Here is a 25,110-nt window from a genome sequence, read left to right as displayed (position 1 = left end):
TCCTGAGTATTTTTGCCCTCACTTCCACTGTCAGTCTGTCCCTCAAAACTGCTTCCTGCTGGACTTTTGTTTCCAATCTCCACTATTTTTTCTCCTTTGATCTGTAAGGAGTGCTAAACCTCACTTGTAACTCCTTCCCCTGCTACAGATTGCCAAATTGAATCCATTTGAACTACCTTCCTGCTCACATCTGTTTTCTGAAAGATTTTCATCACTGCCTGGATGGTGTATTTTTGAAATTCAGCCCAAGGAACCTGTTCTTTGTGTAGCATTTTGTGGATTATGTATTAAAAAATGCATAAGCCATATATCTCTTTTTGTGATTCACAACAGTGGCAGTGCATGTTTCCCTCTGAATCAATTGCAGATTTCATCAGTCCCAGTTTATACCTGACTCTGAATTTGTTTTAAGCTCTTATTTTATAAATGTATAAGGGCTATGATGATTTGTCATTTCTCTAATTTTATCTATCTCCAGAACTGAGATCTGGCTTATTAAAACTGAAAGTGTTTCGCTAACAAAAGCACATTTATTCCTGACAGCATGACAAAATTAGGGTCTCCTCAGAACCCCTACTCACACTTCAAGCCTTTATGCTCTGGTATATGTGACAAAAGCTTCAGGACTATTCTTGTGCAACATTATAAAAAAATGTTAAGAGATTAATCTCTCAGAGCTTTGTCTGAGGCATGGGGGTGTAACTGCATTAATGAATATTATAAAGATATTTTCACAAAAAATAGCAACCTAAACTGCAAGTGTTAAAAATAGTCAAAATCTTGGCTGGGTGATCTTTCATAGTGGCAAATTCCCCCTTAAGATCTATCAGGTAAATGATGCACATATTTCAAGCTGTCACTTGGCTACTTTTACCAAGTGATTCAGTGGACACCTATTGGAAAAGGAGGAAAGGAAGAATATAACACAAAAGGGTTGACACCACAGGTCCCAGACCTTTTTTTTTAAATTAACTGCAGCACTGAATTAAATATCTGAGTGTATTCTTACTCAGAGTTTTACAGTAGTGCTTAGGATCAACCCTTGAGCTGTTTTCAGTTCCCACAATTTTATATCCAGAGATGTGGAAGAAGGATTTCTACTGCCTGAGATAGGACCTTTGCCATTATTCAAATAAAAGAGATTATTGGATCCTAAGGGCAAGGTCATCTTATTGACGTTGCTCAGATAAGGGCAGAAATTGGTCTGAAAACCTACAGCTTAACTATTTCTGACCTGTACTTTTGTGTATTATCCCCAAACATTTTTCCTGTTCCTTGTTTTTGTTTAGTATGAAAACAATTGAAACAGATTTTTGCTTAGAAAGTAAAAACCTCCGTTATTCCTGGGAGGGCTGTGTTAACTTTTTTCAATATTTTAAAAGATTTTGAGATGAAGGCATTCTAGATGGATTGATCTCATTTTCATATCTTGATAGGAATTATATTAAAGAGGCAAATTACAGGATCCATGGATACATTTATGACAGTGAAGCCCTGGGAGCTGTGAGCATGGCTTTGGAAATTAAGCCTCAGAAATCGGTTGGGAATTCTCTGAAGGGTTTATTGAGCACTTGATCAAGGGAGGTTCATGAATTTCCTATACTTGGATTTTCAGCAAATTCTTCTTGAGGTCATTTCACAAAAACTCTCATGGAAGCAGAACTGTCCTGAATAAAAAGGAAATTTATTTCACAAGTTTAAAAACTGGTGAAAGCATAGGAATGAAATATCACTTTCAGAACAGAGAAATTAATTTCTGAGTCCCACAGGGACGTGTGCTGGGACCTAAGTTGGATCATGGAAATTGGGGAAGGGAGTGAGGATGAGTTTGCTCATTAGCCAGGGCAGTGAAGAGGAGCATGTGAAGAATTACAGGAAAAGATTCCTGTCTCAACAGCTGATTTGATGGTGAAGCAGCTGCTGAAAATCAGTACAGGTGATGACAAAGGAATACACACAGGAAGAAACAGTCCTAAGATAAGAATAGATAATAGGTAAGAGTGTGTCTAATTATCAGCACTCAGGAAGGAGATCTCAGAGCCACTGTGGTCAGTTTGCTGAAAATTTCTCTTCAGTAGTGGCAAAAATAGTAACTAAATGGAAAGAAGACAGAATAAAGCAGGAAACAGTGCCCTTGTGTACCTTCCTTGGGTACCTGTTCCTTCCCTTTCAGCTGGCAGGGTGCTGAGAGGGGTGGGAAATGTGCTCCAAGGGCACAAGGAATGAGTCAGAGTCTCCATCCTGGCAGGGGAACAGGACAGGCCCTGTCCCACCACGGCTGGTGGCACACTCAGACATGGTGAAGGTGCGCTCAGTGTTTGCTTTTAATCACAGCAGTAGAATTAGAAGCATGAAACAAAATGAAGTAAGGTGTTTAAGACCCCAGAAGAGCTTTTCACACAAGGCATAATTAAATTTTGGAATTCATTGACATAAGAGATTGCAGTTGCCAAAGGTTTGCATATGTTCAAAAATCAATTACCCATAGGGGAAAAAAAAAATCCATGGATTCTTCTTAAGCACAAAGAAATCCTGAGCCACAGGGTAGGTCTGGGAGGGTTTAATAAGAGAAACACTCTACATTCTTTTTCTAATTATTTTATTAAGAATCTCATACTAGTTATATAAAATGTTACAGATGGACTCTTAGTGAAGCCATATGTCCATGTTTTAAGGAAACAGAATTATACTAGTTTATATCTGAGATTTGGCAAAAAAAATTCTGAGATGAACCCTGCATTTTTCATTTATGTAACATATCAATGATCCCGAGATGGTGAATGTGTTGAAGTGTTTATACAAACTTAGAAAAAACAAAATTAGGATGCTTTTAAAAATAAAAATATGTTGAAAATGGTATGAATTTGGAAAATAACAAAATATTCTTCCCTGAATCTTTCTTATTGTATTTTGAAAGGTCTGGTTAACTCATAAATGAACTGCAAAAAGTAGGAATTTATTTGAAAGCCATATTTACTGTCCTGTAGGGGATAGCTACTTCCTATCTCCCTTTCTTTTGATAGTCTATTTATTAATATGTGGCTCTCAGGATCTCTCTGGGTTGCTGTGACCCCAAGAATGTTCAAAGTCTCTTTTCCCAGCCCGAGCACTTGAAGAATGAGTCGGAGCTCTTCATTTCTCAGTCTCAAGGTTGCTTATTGCATCTTATATGTAAAAAATTTTCTCCTGCCCTACTGAGGTCTGCTCAGCAAGACAGTCCGAGGCACAGAGACTGTCCCTGGGGCAGTGTTATGTCTTTATACTAAAAACTACGTGTGCAATTTTTACAGTTACTTCCCAATACCTATCACCCATGTTAGACAGTGAGCTTCTACTCTAAACCAGTCTGTAAGTGCCACCATCAAAGCAGAAGATGGAGGCCAAGAAGGAGAAGGAGAAAGGCTGGACATGCCCAGTTCCCTCCATCTTGCCCCCCTGAACCCCCATACCAAATACCCCAAAATCTACTTTTCTACCCTGTGATAACTTCAGTATTATTGCACTTAAACTGTTGTGGCTTGCTGATCTTCATATAAAGTTGGTAATTTGCTCCACAGGTCATAATCAAACCCACAGGTGTTTTGGGCTCTGTATCTCGGAGTTTAATTGTTAATTGCAGCCCCGAGATACGTGAAAAGTCTCTGTTTCGCCCCGCGCGTCCAAAGAATGAGTCAGAGCTCTTCAGAGTTGTTTATTGTATCTTATCTATAAAAATTTTTCTCCTGTCCAGCCAAGGTCCACTCAGCAGGACAGCCAGCAGCACTCTGCCTGCCCCCGAGGCAGTGTTATCTCTTTATACTACAAACTATGTATAACATGTTTACAATCACTTTCCAATACCTATCACCCATGTTAGACAGTGAGCTTCTACTCTAAACCAATCTAAAAGTGCCAGCAGCAGAGATGGAGGTAGAGAAGAAGAAGGAGAAAGGCTGGACATGCCCAGATGCCTTGATTTTGCCTCCTGAACCCCCATACCAAAACCCCCAAAATGTACTTTTTCACCTCATGATAACTTCACTATTATTCTACCTAAACTATCGTGGCTTGCTGATCTCCATCTAAGGTTGGTAATTTGCTCTACAGGTTGTAATCAAACCCACAGGTGTTTTGGGTTCTGTGCCAGGGCTTCTGAGCCCCCTGGTAGGGGTCCTGGCTGTCCTGGGTTCCCACATGTGGCCACTTCATCCATTGCATGTCAGAAAACCATGCACAGTAAAAATATGAACATTACCAAAGATCATTTTTGTTCATATGTATTTAAGGTAAAATCAGCAATTGAAACTTAACCTGTCTTTCCAAACAGAGCTAAATTATTTTGCTTGACCATTTCTCATCTGTCTCCTGGCTCAGACGTCTTTTTTTCCTCTGGCAGTGGCACCCAGCTGGTGACATCGAGCGGTGACACCACGGTGCGGCTCTGGGACCTGTCGCGGAGCGGCTGCACCCTGACCCTGCGGGGCCATTCCCGCGCCGTGCGCGGCTGCACCTGGCACTCCTGCGGGGACTTCGTGGCCTCTGCCTCCGCCGACTGCACCAGCAAGATCTGGGATGTGAACAGGTACGGGGGCTCTGTGCTCGCTATTTGATACCTTCATTAGCCTGGGGTGTGGTTTAGCTCCCCATCGATGGGTGGAGTTCACTCAGGGAGCAGAGGGAATCCAAGGCACTGCTGGAAACATCAGCCTCTAGCCTGATTCAGCCTCCTAGATAGAGGGAGCTAGGAAGGACTTAAATTACATCGTGCCAAAAAGGAAATATTTGCTTTTACACGCTTTCACTTGGCATCCGTTATTCTTCGCTGCTGGGTTTTTTTTTTTTAAGGGAAGAGCTTAGTGGAACTTGGATGTGTAATTTGAATAAGTAACTGCATAAAACTCTCAGTAAGTTTTGTATATGCTGTTTAAACCTCATAAGTACACAACACACTCTAAGGTTAGCCAAGTGGAAATTTATTTTAGTCATTATCTCTTTTTCAGCAAGGTGACTCTTGATTAATAAATCAACATATACCTTCTTTATTATCCAGGCAAATGCATTTTTATGAAGGTGCTTTTAAAATATCAGTGTATTTGTGCTTACCAATTAATTATTAGTTCCTTAACTCTCTCCAGTTGTATTCAGTTTTGATTAACTTACCCCTTAAAGAAATGGGATGGATTTATCTCTTTCCAAACTATCTCTCTATAAACTAGACTCCTGAATTACTGTACTGTGCTAGGTCTGATCATTAACAGCTGAATGCCATCAGTCCACAGAGAAGTTTCCAATCCTATAGGCCTTTTCCCTGGTTCTTTGTTATCCTGTCCTAATGGATTTTTCCATTTCCTATTGGTCTTTTACTTCCTTTGCATTTGAATGAGGTAAAATACCCCTTCATGATTGTTGGCCAATGCAGGGGAAGAGGCTTCACTGAAAAAGCAAGAAAAAATTTCTTCTTCTGTTCCTTTTTCCTAAATCCCTCCCAGTCTTCTGCAGCTGCAGTGAGCTCTTATTGGAGATTTTTCAAACTGTTGCAATTCATCCAGATTCCATTGAGAGTTAATTAAAACTCTGTCAGTATCGGATTTCCAGTCTTGCTTTCAAACCATGAATTGAAGAAGCATTAAATGATATTAAAAATATTGTTTTCAAAATGGGATAACTACCCATCCTTTTATGAATTATTCCAAATTATTTTGGAAAAAAAACCCAACTAGTTAAGGTTTGGCAAAGTTCAAGCCAGCTGAGAGGTGGCTTTTATAACATAAATGGTCAGCCAGTCCTGAGAACAGGTGATGTTCCACCACTGCTATCAGTAATAAGCGTTAATGGTCAGTGTTTTCCTTAGAAATGGAAAGAGCAAAAATCTAATATATTGTCACCTCTTTTCTTAACCTGTTGTATATTTCTAATGGTTTGATCATCCTTTATGGCATATTCATGCCCTTTAAAAATAATACTAACAATAGCTTTAATTTTATGTCAGAATGGGTTTGAATTTGCATAGACAAAGGTTTTGTTTAGACAGTTGAAAATGCTTTCTCTACTGAGGAAGCTTTTGTAGTCAGAGGAATCAAAGCAAACCTTCACCACCAGCCCATGGTGCCTCCCACTCACCCTCATCACCACCTCCCATTTCTGCCTCCAGTCTATCTGAGCTGTGCTTTGCCTGGGAAAATAAGAGAGTAACATCCCAGCCATGATGTGAAAGGCTCACTATCTGTGCAGAATCACTGAAACACCAAAAATAATGCAAAATCTCAGTGCCTACAAGCAGCAGGAAGTGGTATAAAGATGTGACATAGTCTGGTTAAAATAAGGTGTATTCAGAGTATGAAAAAACAAAGCCCCTGTGGGAGTCCTCACTGGTGGGGTTTTGGTGTGTTCCCAGTAAAAGCCATTTGCTGGGTGCTGTTGCATTGCCTCAGTGCAAAACCAGGTGAGTTCTGCTGGTCGGCTCAGGTGAGCTTGTAGAGCTGTGTGTAGTGTAGGCACTTAATATGAAATGAGGGCTGTGCAGAAATGACACATTTTGGAAGAGCTTCTCTACAAGGGGTTTGATGACAATGTGGCTGTTTCAGGCTTAAGCCATCCTGGTTCTGCAGAACACTGAGCTGCAGATGGGCCTTATGCCCATGTTGGCTCATTCAAGTGAAAAATCAGCCTGTGCAGGATGTATAGCAAGATTTGGAAATTGGGGAAGGCTCTGGACAGATTAATGAGCTGATGGTTTCCATTGCATTGTTAAATTGCTGCTGTTAGATTTGGAGCTGCTCTACAGAAGAGCCTGCAGTGAGTTTGGGCTCGGCAGTGCTGCTTGCTGAGCTAACTGGCTGAATGTGCAGCACTATTCCCAGCTGTCCCAGGGTGTCCCCTGGAATGTGCCACGAGCCTGGAGCTCTCTGGTGTGAGCACAGCCAGCTGGGCTGGCCACCACAGCAATGTGTGCCCTCCTTCAGCCTCCCTGGCAGCCTGGGGAGGGACAAGGAGCAGGCCTTCCATGGTTTATGATGCTTGGAATGTTACTTGTCTCCCCATCCCCACACAACAGGTGCTCATCCAGGTGCCATCATCAGCATTCTCTCTGTCCAGATGAGGCCTCAGGTTTTGGCTTTTCTATTTTTCACATTCTGTGCTGCTCTAGTGTGTAAGTCTGAGCTTCATATTAGGGGATGGTGAGCTCTCTTCACAGAGCAGGGAGACAAAACAATTTCTTCTCTAGCTGAGCACCAAGGACAAATGATCCAAATCTCAGGCCCAAGAGCACAAACAATGGTGGAAGGAAGAGAGAAAAACAAGGAGGACAAGACTTCATAATCTAAAGCTGTAACTGGACAATTAACTCCAATATACAAATGGAGCAGAACCTATAAAAATTGAGACCCTGTGACCAGTTGTCCATTTTGTGACCATTTTGGTTCATCTTGGGTGCAGCCCTGGCTGGGCTCTTGTGCTGCCCAAGGTGCATCCATTGAGGCCTTTTAATAAATCCCTGCTTTATTCTTTAACTCTGGCCTCTGCTCTAGGTCAGCCTTGACAAGGCATCACAAGTGCCACAAGCTCTGAGCAGGGGACAGAGCCCAAGATAACATTCTTGTGGGAGGATAATGATCAGTGATCACAGTTAATCTGGTGGTTTTATTCTTTCCACTAACAAGGAATTAAGATTTTATAAATGAGAGCTGTCTTTCTTCCTTAATATTACATATTTGGATGGATGCCTGCTTTCAAATTGAATGGGCCTGGAAAGCAGCAGATTGTAGGGGAAGAAAAGCATGAAGGATGTCAGAGTTATCACTGGCACCTCTCTGAAAGAGGTATATTTTTTAAAAATGCTACAAATAAAAATACATCTATTTCTGTAGTGGGTGACAGTTGTTTTTCATTTCCTGAGTTTCAAAAAAGCCACTTTTATACATTAGGTACATACTTTTCTATAAGTGTTGCTTTTGGAAAATATACAGCATTCTCTGTAGTTGCAAACTTGGTGTAAGAGCTGGAGAGGCAATTTGCTATCTTTTAGCACTGAAATCTAAGGTGCAACTTGCACAATCATCAAAGCCCTTATTGGAGTACAAAGAATTCAAGGTGCAACATCTCTTGAATAGGAAAAGGCTGCCAGCAGTTTTAATAAATTACAATTTAATAAATTATAATTCTTTGCCAACAATGAGAAAGTTCTGCCTGCTAAATATTTGAACTTTATTTTCTTGGAATGTGAAATTACTGTTGGAGTTTTTGTTTGTTTGTCGGTTTTTATTATTCACAAATGTTTTTCTTGTCTGTATAATGAAAGTTTCAATCATATATCAAGCCACAAATGACATTCCTACCAGAAGGATAATGTGAGGTAGCTTTGTAGTAAACTGTGTTCTAGACAACTTATGTGCTTTCTATTTAAAGATACAAGCTGAGTTTAAGAAATAAAAGAGAAAGCAAAGGAATAAAAGTCCAAGCCCCTTCCTTTTTCTCTGGAAACACAGACACAGGCTGAGACACAGCCATGATCTGAGTTACTGAAGGACTCAAGGGAGTTTGAGTTCTGCTGCTAGAACTTTCTGATGCTTTCTGCTGGGATAATTGGTTGCTTTTAAAGATAATTAAAAAGAAAATGTTGTAACATTGGGATGGGGAGTGCAGGGAAGAAAGGTAACTTGTGTGCCTGCCATGGCTAGAAAAAATGAAACCAAAACAAAACAGCAAAACAGGGACATATCTGCTACCTTGAAAATTATCCCCACTTCTTAATGATTATGGAAATAGGAAGTTGGAGAAGAAAGGGAGAGGTTTCTCATTTATGGCCAGGATTTTATGCAGCAGCATAGCTCAGGTTGAAAATATGCAGCCAGTTATGTTCTAGCACAGCAGCCAGCTCCAGGGGTGTTTTCTCAGACCATAAATTCAGCACTGTCAAAGTCATTTTGGCAGGATTAATTTCAATTATCCAGTGGTAAATATCATCAGAGATTTACAGCCTGATCTGTGATATGCAAATCAAGCTGAGCATCGTATATCTCATGTAAACACAGGCGGTTGTTTAGCTTTGCAGACATATGCTCCACACCGAATGTTAAATGCAAACATTGTTATTTATGCTTTGAGCTTGAGAAATGGTTTGCAGCAGTCAGAACAGCTAGAATTGGTTTTCTCCAGTTGATCCATTCTGCACTCATTAGACCAGTTCTCCATTTTTCTCTACTTCCTTTCAAACTATGTGGAATTAGGCCAGCAAGAAATGCAATTGTGCTGTCCTGCAGCAGAGCCCAGGGTGAGGAAGTGTTTGTGAATTGGAGCCATTTCTGGTTCCTTAATCCATCACTCATTTGTTTTCCTTTTCCATTAACCTGGCAATTTTTGTCTACTCATAGAAATTTCTCCCATGATCAAATTTTATTTTAAAATTTTAAAATGTGTGTTTACCTGAGTCTTTAGTAATTTCTATCCATTGGTTCATTTGTTCAGATGCAGATGTTAGAAGTGACTAATAGTGATTATTGTTGATTCTCCTGTGAAACCTCCAGGATAGCATCCTCTTACTGAGGTGTTAATATTTCTTTTACTTATTTCCAGATATACAAAATAAGTTGTTGACACTTGTTGCTTCTCTGCTACAAGACTGGACATTCTCACTTCTTTGCCCAAGTGTCAGATATATCTGACATTAATTACTAGTTTATATAATTCTAATTTTGCTCTAATGCCCCTATTAAAATTATCTCCTGTTGTGATTTCTCTCCCCTTGGTAACTGCTGTTTATAGTTTTGTTTCTTTTCATGAGAAGCATTTAATTTTGGAAAATTTAGGGTTAGTATTTAAAGAAATGAAGCAGGGATGGAATTTGTTTAATTAGAAGCCCCTTGTCAGCTACAGTTTTCTTGGAATGATACCATGATATGATATCATGCAGTGATGGCACTGCCTGTGTTTTATTAATACACATCTTGAGTGTGCTGTGCAAGACATGGTTAAGTTGATTTTATACTGCTGCTACACTTTGGGGTGGGTTTTTTATCTAGTTTCACTAAAATAATGATTTAATGTAGCTGGAGTAGCCAAGTGGACTGGTCACACTCTCTGCTTTGTGCTATCAGAGCCCAGGGTTTAGCCTGGCTTCTCCTGCCATCCTTGACATTCATGTTCTGCTTCTTTTTCTTCCTTTTCCCTTAAGCAATGGACAGCTTTGAAATGCATTATTTACTCACAGATTTGTAGGGTTTTTTTCACTACACCAAATGCATCCATATCAGGATCCCGAAAAATCACCTCAGAAGGAAACCCAAGATTTCCTAGTTTCAAAATGGAGCTGTATTTTCACTTTTTGAATCAGGGTGAGTGTGTGTAGCCAGTCCTTGTCCAGATACCCCATTTGAGGTGTCTGAGTGGCTGCTCAGTGGGACACAAGCCACAGGCTCTTCTGGCCACATCCCACATTTAATTGATTCCAGTAAGAGTGGAGCTAATCTATTTTCAGAGAAGACAAATGTCCTCCAGGAAATTAGAAGGCAGGTAGAAGAACTCAGAGGAAATGTGGAAGGACCATTTTTGGGTAGTTTGTAATGTCTCTCCTGACAGCACGGCAGGAAGTGCTTGCCATTTTGATAAAGGAGAATTCTCTTTGGAATCCTCCAAGGAACACTGGAGAGACAAGCTGCTATTAATCCTTCAAATCAAATCCAAGCCTATGCCCAAGCCTCCAAATTTATAATTATGCTACAATTCCATAACACATTTTTCAGGATCGGGAATGTCTAAAATTTCGTTGATATAATTCCCAGAGAGCCAATTGTAAAAAATCAATTTGAAAATGCAAATTATCAAGGAAAAGATTATATTCAAAGCAGAGCTATTCAGTTAAGGGGAAGATATTGCTAAATCTTCATAATACTGGATAAGATGAAGCTTACAGGAAGTGTAGCTTGAACTCAATGTTGTAAACTTAAATCACATAGGGAATTTAGTATGAGGCAACATGCATCAACAATGAGAAATGTTTATTATGGTCACATATTTGCAGGTCCCAAAGGCCAGAAAAATCTTAGCTGATGCCCATGGAATGCCTGAGCTGGCCAAGCCACACCATTGTTTACATCTGGTGAATAAACAAAGAGGTGAAGGGCTTTACTCAAGGCCAGCAACTGAAGCCATCATCAAACCCCTGCCTTTCCGTTCCTTGGGGATGATAAAAATATGTCAAGATTAGTTGTCTTCAAATCTTCCTACTGGGTGGGAAGGAAGAAAATCAGTATTGGATTTTCAGTAATAATATAGATCCATGAGAGATAGATGTTTATGTGATTATTAATTACTTTGTAAAACATGACAGGAGTTGTGTAACTTCTGCTGGAATATTTGTAGTGGTGACTGTTGGCTACTGGTCTAGATAAATCCATTTTCTCTCTGGCTTTTACTGGAACCATCTGTGGCAATTTAGCCTGTGCATAGGAGGCATATTTGAAGATCTTAGCTGTCCGGTTTATCTCGGCTGTTTGAGGGGCCTGGAAGGCCCGGGGTGGCCTTGTGGCAGCCCGCGTATCGAAAGACGAGAAGAGGCTTCAGTTCTTCTTTTGGTTTTTATGTTTATTAATTGTTTATCTAAAAGATGTTCTTTCAGCCACCAGAGATCTGCTCAGCAGTCAGCCATGAGCACACTGTCTGCCCTCCCGGGCAGCCACGTATCTTTATACCCTTTGCTACGTATACAATATTTATCATTTTTCCCCAATACCATCAATTGTTATAACTCGGTGTACTCTTAGTAATAACCAATCCAAAGGTGCCACCGTGGCCAAAGAAGATGGAGGAGAAGAGGAAGAAGAAGGACACACACCCCAATTCCTCCATCTTACTCCTCTAAACCCCCCTGTACATAAATCCTAAACCCTGTTTCTCACTCTCTAATTAGCTAATCTTTTCACCATTCACCCTGTGAAGCCCTCATCCTTGTCGTCTCCTGTGTAGGGTTAAAGTCCAGCCACCAGACACTTCTGGCAACATTCCAGGACTCCCGAGCCCCCCCAGGGTCTCGGTGGCTCAGCATCTCAGGACTGAGATCTTGAGATCCGACACTTAGCAGTTAAAGTGATAATTTTTCTTTTTAATTCAGAATATCTTGACTTTTTTCCCTAAAGCATTAAACACACAGAAATGTAAGTGCTTTGCGTTCTGATTTCTGCTACTGGTCTTGAGCTGCACAGGACCATTTTTGATTAATGGAGGGGGAAAACAATCAGGTTACTACTTTATTTTTTTTTAAACTTAAGCTGAAAATAGAGCTGGTTTCTAAAATGTCTGAGTTCTGCAGAGATTTCTGAGTAGGCCTACCTGAACTCTACCATAGTTAGCTACATAGTATTTATTTTATGAAGAGATAGATGAGAAAGTTGCACTTGATTTACATTAAAGGGTGTATAATTTTCTGATCTCAGAAGTTTCCTTGCTTCTGTTGTTTTAGCATTCAGTATGGCTTGGGAAAAACATACTAGGTGCAGCTGTTAGGGTTTTTTTATGTTCTAGTTCTCCTCCTTCAGGCCAGATTTCCTGAATTATGGGTAGGTGGCTGAGAGGCTCCTGTTGGACAGCAGGAAGCTTTATTTGAGCTGGTGAGGAAATGTGCTCCTCTGGAAGTTGAACACCTTTTGCTTGGTGTCCCTCATTTGTCCAAACACCTCCTCAATTCCCTGCAAGCTACTTCAGGAGCAGGAGGAATGAGGGAGGTAAAACTGAGGCTTCCTTCCACCAAATCCTAACCAGAGCAACTGGCAGGTCAAAAAGCTGAGTCTGCTGGGACTGTGTGCACTGGAGGAAGCTCAGGCACTGCTTTTTTCTCTCTTTGTCCTATTTGCAAGTGTGCAGGTATTACAGCCTGCAAAATGTTAGTCAGATCTTGACAGGGTGTTTCCACTGTCCTAGATTCAGAACTGAAATGCAGAGGATCAGCACTGCAGGCACTCAGCACAACTGAAGTCAGATTATGGTTTTCCACTCCACATCCAGGCTCATTATCCGGATGTTTTCTTTCTCCCTCACGTTACAGTCACTCATTACTGGCAGTCTTTTCTTTACCTAAGCTCTTTTCCTAGAAATACTGACTTATAGTATCTCCACCAAACCAGAAATTAATTGTACCAACAGAGTCATTCACAGAGCAGTGAAAAGTGTCAGATATTATTACAGAACTCAGGGAAGACAACAGCTCATTAAAATTATGTGTCTCCATCATCACTCCCACATGCTGTCAGTACCAGTTAGTGCAAATAATACACACACAGTCTGTGCTCCACAATCAAGTGGAGCACTGTCACCCAAAATCCCCATGTGCTGTAGCACAGGTAATTGTAGGTTATTTCTCTTCTTGTCTCCCAGTGAACTAAAAAAGAGCAGGAATACATCTTACTATTCATAAGCAACAATACTCTGACAGAAATATCCACATATCCTCCTGAATGTGAGCTATTTTGAGCTGATCATGTCTCCTGGTTTGAAATCAGATGCATTGGTCATTTGATTTCAAAGTGAAAGTCTGCTGTAGTGGGTGCCTTAATGCATGTAAATTCCTCTTGTAATTTTCTGAGTTCTTGTCCTCTGGCTCCAGGCAGTCTTCAGACATATCTGTGTGTGATGCTTTTGGGTTTTATTTTTCTTCCTTTTTATTGTTTCCTTTTAAGGGTTCAGATGTTACACAAGATTATTTTCTCTCCCAAGTGGTGGAACTCTAGTTGTGCATCCTGTTAGAGCAAACTCTATTCATCTTTGATTAGCCTCAGCTGGAAAATGAACACAAGTTGCATCTTAGTCCTTTAACAATTAATTCTTGCATACAAAAAAAGTGCCCTGGGTTTTTAATTGATGTTGGAAGACACTGAATTGTGTTTGTACATCCTTAAAATATGAATAAATACTGTTCCCAGTCCAATAGTGATTTATTTTCTCTGTGGCAGTTTTCAAAAAGTTGGGGCTCATTTCTGTCCTCACTCCTTACACTTCCCAAAGTTGTTGGACCTCATACAAGCAACACAGCTTCTCTGGTGTGGGTTATTCTTTGAGACAGATCTCCAAATCCTCAAGCAGGCTGAGAGCTGTAAGGTCTGTTCCCACATGATCCAAGTGGTTAAGCCTCTGAATTCAGCAGACATGACCCCTCTGACACTTCCCAGGAAAATAAGGAGGGATTTTGCCTTGGTGGAGGTGAAGATCACGATGAAGCAAATAAAAATGTTGGCAATTTCCCTTCTGCACTTGAATATTTGTAGGTTTTCTGATGTGAATTGAGACACATCATCACACAAAAATCTTGTTCTAGGCTGACCAATCTCTTTCCCAGCTAGGAATCAATTCACCATCTGCAAAACAATTTTTATGCATCTATTTACTGAACTCAGAGCCTGCAAAGGCATGTGTCTGTGGGAAACCTATTAAATATGTATTGGAATTATCCACTTGATGCAAACCCAATGAATTTCTTTATATTTTAGTGTCTCTTTCAAGCATATTTCTGTCACCAACACAAACATTCTAGATAATGGAATCTTAATATGGAGACTGCAGTAAAATGTCAACAAAATTTGTGAATTATTTAATGCAGAGCAGACGGTCACAGAGTGTTTCTGTGGCATAAAGGGCACAGGAGTTTGCTGCACAATGGGAACACAGCTGTACTCACACTCATATCCCTGCTCTGAAATTCAAAGAAAAAAGTAAAAATACTATGTGTGATCTTCTGCTCCTTTAAAAGCCCCTTTTAGATTTTATTTTTTTATTTAATATCAGGGTTTGTTTCATAGTTATACAGATCTTAGCTGACTTTGGAAGGCTAAGATTGAAATGAGGGTTTGGGAACACTGAGATACAAGGTGTGAAGTTAGCAGCTGGCACTGTGGGCTGATGAAAACCTAATTCTACGTGTGTCAGCCTTCTAAGTGATCCATATCAGGTTATCACTCATGGCTTGACAGTACTTTGATTACATATTCAGTTGTAAACTGAGCTTTGCTGTGTGCAGCTGGAGGTTTCAGTAGGGACTTGCAAAGGCCTCTCTTTCCCTGGAGAACAGTGGAGACTCTTCTCATCCAGTGACACTTATTTTGTGTGCACACTGGGATTAGACAGGTGTAATATATATGTTACAATATAAATATATTGATGGAAAATCATGCTGTGAACAGGGAAAGTTGGACAAAAAGGAAAGTAAACCAAACTGTTCACATCTAGCTAAGGAGGAGACAAAATCACTCTTATATTTTGTGCTTGTGTTTCAAGTTAATATTTTCCTTCCTCCAGCTATTGGCAAAGAGAAATCCAGCCCTTTTCTTCCTTTTTGGGGAGTGGTAGGAGGTATCCCTGGGAATTCAGCTCTTCCCATTCTGTGTTCAGGAACTAAACAAGCATTCCTGCACCTGTAGCTTCAGTGGGTGGACCAGGCTCTTTATTCTTCACTCCAGCAGATGCCCATTAGAGAGCTTCCAATGGCACTGGTTTTGTTGTGGCTCCATGCCTAAGAGCACAGCAAATCCATTATTCATAATCCCTTCCCAAGTTCACAAAGCCATTGAATAGTGCTGCATAACTCCTTAAAGCTGCCACCCACTCAAATCCATTCTATTTGGACAAATAAAGAAACTCTACACTGAAGAAAACCAATTTGAAAGCACACTGAAATTCATTTTCCTCACTTAAGTATTGAAGTGCTTATATTTATTGCATCTCAGCCTTGTTGTACTGTTTTCAAAAAGAATTTGCTTGTTTAATACGTCTAGAGAAGTTTCAGTAAATTTAAAATGTGGAGGAAAATAAACTAACATCCGACAAGAGTCACAGTGTCACAGTGCTTTTTATGTACATGGGTTGGGATTGAAGACATAAAAGATATTAAAAATAAATTTTAAAATACTAACTTAATAAAAAGTAGCGAAATTAAATTATGACATGCCAGTACTGCTTTCTCTGTCCTATATAGAATTTCATCACTGTAAGCTAGACCAGCAAATGGATCCTGAGGTAAAATAATGGAGAAGCTTTGGTTTGTTTAAGGGGTTTTTGGGAGTTTGCTGGACTCAGGTTTGTTTGGTTTTTTTTGAGAGCTAAAAGCTGATTTGAATCAGTTTTGTGGCAACTGTGTGGACCTAGCTAAGTTCTCTAGATTTATTCTGCTGGCATCCTGTATAGCTCTTGTTTTAGTTTTTCCCTTTTGTTGGTAGTTTTCCAACAGTGGTGGCTTTTTTGAAGAAAGGCAAGAATTTTGTGCTAGTGCAGACCTGGGTCACCCATTGTGCAATTTAATGCAGCAAACAGAAGGGAGCCACTTGTTCTCCTCATCAGCTGCTCCCTGATTCTGGTGACAGCACAGAACAAGTTCTAAACAAGTTCACAGAACAAGTTCTCCCTCAGCAGCTGCCTCACCCCAACCCTTCATTTTTAATTCACCCAGAGTTGGAGCTTTCAAAGAGCCCAGGGGGTTAAATGAAAATATGTTGGTGTGACCACATTGTCTCATGGGAAAATCCTATTATTTGGGCACCCAACAGCTGCAAGAATCTCAGACTCTGCACTGCCCAGGCAGCTTGGAAATCTCATCCAAAATATGTAAATTTATAGGGGGCATGACATGGTAGAGCTTAGTGGGATGAACATAGTAGGCTTTGGTGAGGTGTTTTGGGCTTTAGTGTCACAAGAGTGACATTTTTTAAAAGTGTGCTGTTATCCACTGTTACAGACTTAAATTCTTGTTAAAAACAATTCTTTCCTACATTGCCTGGGAGTTTTTAGAAGCACTAGATCAGATTAGCCTCACAAAGAAAATGTGTGTTCCAGCATAATGTAGTAAGTTTATCTGGTCTTCTGGTGAAAATATATTTCAAATTTTGTTTCTCCTTGTCATATTTGTTATTTTCTGTGTTATGTCTCACCAGTCTACAGTTGTGCATATGATGCCATATTCTTTATTTATTAACATGATCGTGTAGAAGAATGAAATAAATGATGACAAGGAAGAGAATGAAAAAAATAACAAATTGTTCAGGATGGTTGGAATGCACCATAAAGGGGATCTTAATGTGGAGTGCAGATGGCTCATCTTCTCCACAATATTTTATTTGAACAGCAAAAGCCTAAATCTGCAAAATAACCTGTTCAAATAGTTCTCACATAAGCTTTAATATAAGGACACAAAAAATGAAATCACTTGACAGTGAATGATCCATCAAAACATGTGTACTGTTGTCTTTCAAAAGCAAGGAGGAATTGAGACATCTGCATTTACTTGTTCAGGGTTAGCCTGAAAAGGCAGTAGTTTTAGAGGTAAAGTCCATGTAATAAAAGGAAAAAAGAAGCCACAGATAATAAGATGATGACAGCTTCATATGGAGTGTGGAGCAGGCCATGAGCTCAGCACTGATGTCAGCTGATGTGGTAATTGAGGAGAGGCCGCTGTCCCAGGGGAGAGGCTTTGCTTGTTCAGTGGCAGAATTGCTGAGCAGCAAACACGCTGCTTGTCCTGCCCTGCTTAAATGGGTTACAGCTATTTCATTATTACTGAGCCTGGGCTGATCTGATTAGCTCAGACCCCTGAGCCTGCAGGGGGGGAGGAGGTAATTGTTTCATGAAACAAGGCTCTGCGTTTCAATAAGTGATTTCTGATGCTCCTGTCTTCACCTGTCCAACAAAATAATCCCCTGAGGAAACTTGATTTGCAGAATGTGCTGAGCAAGGGTCAGAGTCAAAAAATAATCTAAGAATTACCATGTTCCTTTTTGAACCTGAGTGTACCTTGCTCCTGGACTGAGGTTTGGGATTCTGGTGGCTTGGTTTTTTTATGTTGCAAGGGAGACACAGGCATTTCCAAAGAGGAGTTTGTGTTCTAGTTCCTGACTGAAGGATTGAAACAGCATTTTATTCCATCACTGTGAAATACAAGAGCTGACCCTGGAGGGGAACCGCTGCAGATCATGTTGGTGCTGGGAGCACCGAGCTGCACAAAGCTTTTCCTTTGGCTGATGGAATTGATTTTCTGCATGCAGACAGACTTGATGGAAAAGTTAGATGCCATAGCCACAAATGGATGGTTTGGTACGTGGGTGTTGATTTTCCAGAGGCAGAGGAAAGAGCTAAACCTGGATTTTGAAATATAGAAGTGTGTGCTCCTGCATGGTGCTCAGAGTGGGTACCAATGTGGGACCAGATCCCACAGCTGTGTTACAGATGATCTGGGAATGCCCAGAATGTTCCCATTAGTGTTAACAAAGGTGTCATTTCTGACTGGCAGCTGGGGTGAGAATTGCTAATTAAACCAGGATTACTTTAGATCATTCCCTGGTGTCACTCTGTTAGGCACATTTTCAAGCAAGACCTTGTAATTGACTTGGTCTGTTTTGACCAAGCTGATGAAAAGGGCACTTAAAATCTACATTTTGGATATAAAAGCTTCAATCATCTTCTGTCCCATGACTTCCAAAGTCATTTTTGTTGACTTAACTCTAACCTTGGGGAAGTACAGTCCTTCTCGAATGAAACATAATCCAAATTTGAAACTTACAAAAATTCATCTCACTTCTGAAAAATTTGGATTGTAAGTAACAGGCTTCTGTTCAAACTAAAATTGCAGAAATAAGTTACCAAAATTTATTTGGAGCCCAATTTCAGTAAAGTGAGCTTGTACAACAGCTGTTGCCATGAGCTGAAACGTGCCCTGTGCTGCCAACGATCAAATGTTGAGCAGTGAGATTTAAAGATACCTTTATGAGCTACAGCCAAGCCTAGATAGCAAAAGGGTCTGAAGAATATATTACAATCTTACAGAAAGACCATAGACTATTTCTTAAGTAGAGATTTAAAGTCCTTATTATTTTATCTTTCCTTTACAAAAAATAGAGCTTCACAGCAAAACCCCTTCATCTAGAATCAGAAAATAATACAAATAATAATACTTCTCGTAGAACACTTCATTTGTTCAAAGAAAAGCAAGACATTAAGAGACTAAATCTTCAGTGTAATAATGAGCAGATTCATTATTCATGTTTCAAGCCAATAAAAAAGGAGATAGATTATTGGCAAAGTTTTCACTCCTTCTAATGAAAGCCTAAGTAGAATATTATTAATTCAATAACTTCAGCTTTCCACTCACAAAAACATATAAAGCTATTGTCAATCATATTTAGTATTCTCAATTTTTATCAAAATAGATCCTGAGTTTGGGTAGTATTGGACTCAATCAAGAACCAAAATGTAATTGATTATATTTCTTTTTTGCCTATTTGTGCCAGAGAGTTCTAACCAACCATGGCACAGGGAGGGTCTTTGTTCTGTAAAGCTCACCCTACCACCATCCATGTGCACTTAATACAGAAACATGGTAAAAAATAAGGTTTTTGATATTTCCCAGGCTGGCATCATGCAGTCAGCCCCATGTCCAACACCACAGCAAGCAGTGGTGGCCTCAAAACTTTGTGCTTTTTTTTGTCTGAGAGTATTTTTAAACTCAGTGCTGCATCTTGGTGTCTGCCTGGTAAAGGAAGTTTCCACACGCTCAATAAACACACAGCTTCTACTTAAATACACACAGTAGAGCTCTGCCAGAAAAATAAATACAGTGTTATAATTGGCTACTTTTCCAGTAATACATAGTGTGTTACATAAATTACCAGGAATTGAGGCAAATAAGCACTTCAATCCCAAAGGTAAGGCATGAAGTTTTGCAGCCTTTTTCTCCTGCATTCACAGCACTCTCTTTCAAGGACTGTGATTATTTGGCTGTTATCTAATTTCACTGCAGAATAGAAATCTGACTGGAGCCTTGCTTTCTACTGGTTAATTATAAATTTATTAGGGGAATTTTGCCAAATGTCCCTCACTATTAGACCTCACTGAATCTGAAGTTCAAGCTATCAGACTTCATTCAACGTAATGCATTGCCCTCTTTTTCTGTTCTGCATGTGGCTTTTTGTATTTTTTGTTCCCAGGTACATTCAATTTTCCCTTTCTGTGTATTATTTGCCAAAGAGGCTCTTTCAAGTTATAGAAATGGGATGAAGTCGTTTTTAGAACAGCAAAATATGTAAGGAGGCAAGGTCCCTGGAGATGAAATGAATTTCCAGCACAATAAAATAGCTTTCCTGTCCTGTTTGGGTGTTGCTGTTGACAGATATCTTGTTAACAGCACACAAATGAGGGAGCACCAAGGAATGGGAGGGTGTGGAGTGGGAAGGCAGGGATTAGACAGGATTTTGGTCACCTCCCTGCTGTGGGAAGGCTTTAACCCTCTGGAGGTGCTTGCAAGAGTGAGCCCCAAAGTGCGTGGGGCTGGGCTGGGAGCACGAGGTGCTTAATGATACCCACATTTAAGGACCATCACGTTCAGACACTGCCCTTCAGCCTTCTCTTGGAGTTTTGCTAAAAGTGGGGGCTCCCAATAAGTGTGAGACAAATTTAGAGCAGACTGGAGGGTACCTGGAGGTGTAGGTGCATCCTGTGTGAGCACAAAGCCCAGGGTGTTCTTCTACCAGCAGGGCCAGGAGAGGGTTGAGACTGCAATTAACGCTTGAAGCAGGTGGAATTTCTTCATTTACTAAATCCTGGTGGCTTTTATTGCAGTTTTCAGCAGGAGCTGCAGCAGAGCTGGTGAGAGTTGAGTCTTTACAAACTGGTGTTAAAGGAAAGCTGCCGTGCTCAGTTCAGCTCCTGAAAAGGGAGGGCAAAAGAACCTTGCTTGATCTCAGAGAGGAAATCTGCACTCTCAAAAATAAACTGCTGCAGGTTTTCAAAACTTACCAAGCAAGTCAAAAATGTAACTATTGACATTGACTTATGTCCTGTCAGTGGAAGGACACAATTTGATCCAGTTCAGAGTCTCTGTGTGTTAACAGTACAACTGTTCACAAGGAGGTCTGAGGAAAGGATGTTACAGGATTTTACAGCAGACTTAGAAATGTGCTGAGTCAGAGGAGGAATGTTTGTTTATATGCCTAAAAGACACTAATGAAACATATGTATCATGTCTGGGGTTCTTTCTTCCTTGGCTAAGCCTTCCTGGCTGGGAAACTTTGCTTCTGGTAGAAAGAGGAAGACAAGGACAGAGGAAGGGGGAGAATCACACCCTTGCACTTACCAGTGAAGTCCATCCCCCTTCAGAGATCAGTTTCCTTTTACATGCTCAATTTCTTGTGCACCAGAGCAAAGCGTGAGCTGTCAGGCTCCTGTGGTGACAGAGCTGGATCTCGTCCTGCTCCTCTTGCCATCAGTGGCAGAGCTTGTGCTGCTTCCAGCAGGACTGGGACAGCTCACAGTGCCTCTGTGGTTCAGCCCCTGATGGGTTTAATACTGAATCCTGCTTCTGCTCAATGTGAACCTAAAAAGTGCAAAAATTAAAATTATCTGACACCAGATTTCACCAGATTTCACCAGATTGAGAAACTTGTGAGTAGCACTGCAAACTGATCCTTGCCAGGGAATGCCTGACTTGGAGCTTTGTTTAAATCAGGGGATTGCTCCTTGTTTTGCAGAGCACTCTGATTGCAGAGATTATAACATTCCACAGGTGCTAAATATGAAAATAAAGTACACAGAGAAGGTTTAAATTTGTATTTTATTTCTAAATGTTTCTAAATACTGGAGGAGAAATGTTTGCATTGTCACAGAAGCTGCAGTAATGTCTCCTTTAGCACTGCATTTTCCAAGTGTCAAACGCTGGTTTGAGAGAGAGCACAAATGAATGTTCGCAATTGGAAGAGAGTTCCATTTTCTTCAGTAGAAGTAATAATCAAACAAAGTGTTTCATATTGACAGCATCATACTTTCATGTATTTTTTCAGAGACAAATGTACTTTCTAGAGTAAGTGTCCTCACATGTCAATGTCTCAGAAAATGTGTTACATTTAGTGAAATAATGGGTCAAAAAAAAAAAAAATCACTGTCATAAATGATGGCAGGCACTTTTTACTGAAATACTGGTAGTTTTACATTCTTGACATGAATAATTGGATGTGTCATATGTGAAGCTACCTAGAAATAAAATAGAGGTCATAAAATGTAAAGACATGATAGGATGCATTTATAACAGCATAAACCAAACTGGCATTTTAATGTCTTAAGCCAGCCCATTTGCTATCCTTGGCCATGGATCTTGGCTGGGAAAGTTCTATGCCAAATGTAAACAAATTTTGGAGATAGAGCCATACTATGAGAAAGTGATAGGGTTAGGTTTTATTGAAAAGATTCTCCTTTTGACTGTTCCAATTACAGCCCAATAGGAGCACTGGAGGCTGGTTGTGGTGTGTCTTTACAAATCTTCCTCAGAAATGCTGTGTCCACCTTCACAGCTGGAGACTTTCTGGTGTAACTTGCCCTGAAAATTGTGATTGCAGCTCACACAGAAGAATGTTTCTCAATAGACACGAGAGAGAGTTTAGCTTAGTGTTTGCTCTATTTGAGACAGCAGTTTTGGGAAAAGATAGTACAGTTTGGGAGTTCCTGTTTGGGAATTCATTATTTCCTGAATTCCTCTGAAGGCTTGAAAAAAGGTGTGTGGGAGAGGCACTGACTCCAAAAAACAAGCTCAAAATCTCATTAATTTTGATTGGCTGTGCAGGTAGTTTTAGTTACCATGCTTGAACTGAGGCTCAATATGGCACAGAAATAAAATAAGTAATGGTGACTACCTAAGTACTCACTGAAATGGTGTTGCTCTCCACTCCCCCAATTCTTCCAAATACAGCTAAACATAGAAACTTTAAAAAAAAAAAAAAAAAAAGCCAAGAAACAGGGAAAAAAAAATCCTAATTCTGTAGGAATGACAGCATGCATGTATGGGGTGTTTTTTTGAGACACTAAAGTAGCAGAAGAGTTGGCCATGTGTTGTGCACCTCGTGGCTGTGGTTTGCTACATGGCTGGCAGTCAGGGCAGGCTGGGCATTGCTTTGTTCTTCCTGAGTTTTACTGGGAAACTATGCAGGGCAAGAAGAGTCTACCCACTGCCTGTCTTCCCTTTCAATTACTGCACAGTCTCTGGAATATCTGACTGGTGCATTTTTTGGCTGTTTTACATTTGTGCAGAGCCTGGGAATATTCACTGAAGTCTTATGTAAGTGAAAATCTTTCATATCTTCTGTTTTCAGTGCAGTTTTACTGAAAGCCCTTTGGAATTTGAATGAACCATTCTGGAATGTGATTTTCAAAAGAGAAGTCTCTAGAAATGAAATCTTCCCAATGTGTTGAGTTAATTATATCAATATTGGTATGGTTAATTGAAGCCAACATTCCTGGCACAGATGTGCTTCTGTATTAGTATCTGTCCATGTTTTTTTGAAACTCTTAAAAAATATCCAAACCTGGTGAGGTAGAATGAGGGCTGATTTATTGATGGACATTATTATCTCACCTGGATTTAAGGGAGAGGAATTGGCTGCAGAGAAAAAGAAAACATTGAACATAATTAGTCCTGTACTAACACAGGGGAAGGATGAAGGTTGGAGTGGTGTCTGAGTGATGTTTTAGCATGCAATCTGCAAAATACTAAACTACTGAGCAGCATTTATCTCATGACATCATTTATTGGGAACCTCTTGAGGCATCAAGATTTGTGCAAGTGTTTAACCTTCTGTTCACACATGATCCCCTCTGCCTTGTGAACAAGGGTGTTCAGAGGTTGTGAGGCTTATATCCATGAGGCTCTGTGTTCACAATGAGAAAAATACCCAGTGCAAGTAGCTACAGGTTTATTTTAAAGTAGATAAATTTGTGCCATTGGATAGAAACATGAGCTTCCATGAAAAAACACTACAGATTTATTCTAATGTAGATAAACTATTGGATAGAAACATGAGCTTCCATGAAAAAACACTACAGGTTTATTCTAAAGTAGATAAACTTGTGCCATTGAATAGAAACATGAGCTTCCATGAAAAAACACTGCAGGTTTATTCTAATGTAGATAAACTTGTGCCATTGAATAGAAACATGAGCTTCCAGGAAAAAATGGGGTGGTGCTCTACCCTTCATATCAACTTCTCTTTTTTTGTGGAAAAAGAACATCTAGATAAATTGTTGCCCTTTCTGACCAGAAGATAGCTGGTACAAGACAATCTTGCTGAAATTATGTCTCAGCTGGACGGAAAGATGAATTTATTTTATGTAGCACTGGGGAAAGGTTCTCAGAAATATTCAGTCAGTCGGTTATCAGAGTGGTAAATGAGATCTCGAGAGCCAGAGCTCATCAGAGTGCAGTGATAGGGAAGTGGGAAGGTGAGAGGCTGCATCAGGGCTGGGTGTTTGCGTTCCTGATGGAAAAGTGCAAATCATTTCCTTCCCTTCTGCTGCTGTCATGGTCCATCACATCACCAGTCCATTTTCACCTTGCTAAGGGATTCTGAATGGGCCTTCCTGCTTTGGCACCTAATTAATCTCTCACAAGCCTGTTCTTGCAGCCTGTCTGCCTGGGACAGTCCAGATCTTACATCAGTGCCTGACAAAATATCTTTTTTTTCCTTTAACTTCTTCCCTTTCCTGTATTCTTTCATCCCAAGCCCAGTCAAGCAGGTTGAAGTTGTTATTCTTCTCCAGCCTTTGAGGAGAGCATAGACACACCTTGTTATTACAGGAAAATTGGAAGTAATTCCCTTTCTTCTAATGGAACCACTCTCACACTGTGGTATGGAAAGCTGTCTATGTTTTCAAAAATGCAGAGTGCCCACAAAAAAAAATGCAGCAGGATTTTCCTTGTCAGAAACTGTTCAGCAGCTCAGAGCCTTTACATTGGAACATGCAAGCTGGAAATGGTTGGGCACCTTTAAAAAATGGCATTCCTAGGCACAAATAAAAGAGATCTGGATGGAAAAGGCGTGTTTGTGGTGTAAAACATTGCCATGAGACTATGAAACAAAAGAATTATTTTACTGAAGTTATTTTACTGTCGTATATCAAGTGATCATGAATATCAGATACCTTGTGCACCGAGTTCTAACAGCCAAGCACTTTATGTCTAGTTTAAAATGAGTCCTTGTGACAAAATAATACATGTAGTCTATATAACAGATAACACTGGGTGATATAATGTATTATCTATAATAGAAAAACATAGATTCTGTAAAATGATACCAGTGGAATCTAATATTTCTTTGAAATCTATTTCCTGGATAATATTTCTCC

The 25,110-nt window shown here is 40.1% G+C and overlaps 1 protein-coding gene across 1 annotated transcript in view; it reads left to right on the top strand.

The window, feature by feature from the left end:
- Positions 1 to 25,110, top strand: part of SPAG16 (sperm associated antigen 16) — a 374,208-nt gene that overhangs the window by 193,586 nt on the left and 155,512 nt on the right. Inside the window, exon 12 of the mRNA XM_064718863.1 lies at positions 4,376 to 4,561. Within this exon, the coding sequence (XP_064574933.1) occupies positions 4,376 to 4,561 (186 nt within the window). The remainder of the gene's footprint in view (positions 1 to 4,375; positions 4,562 to 25,110) is intronic.

This window comes from Zonotrichia leucophrys, chromosome 7 (genome assembly GCF_028769735.1).
Source record: "Zonotrichia leucophrys gambelii isolate GWCS_2022_RI chromosome 7, RI_Zleu_2.0, whole genome shotgun sequence".
Lineage (NCBI taxonomy): Eukaryota > Metazoa > Chordata > Aves > Passeriformes > Passerellidae > Zonotrichia > Zonotrichia leucophrys.
The sequence above is the reverse complement of the archived record's forward strand: the minus strand, read 5'-3'. Positions and strand labels throughout refer to the sequence as shown.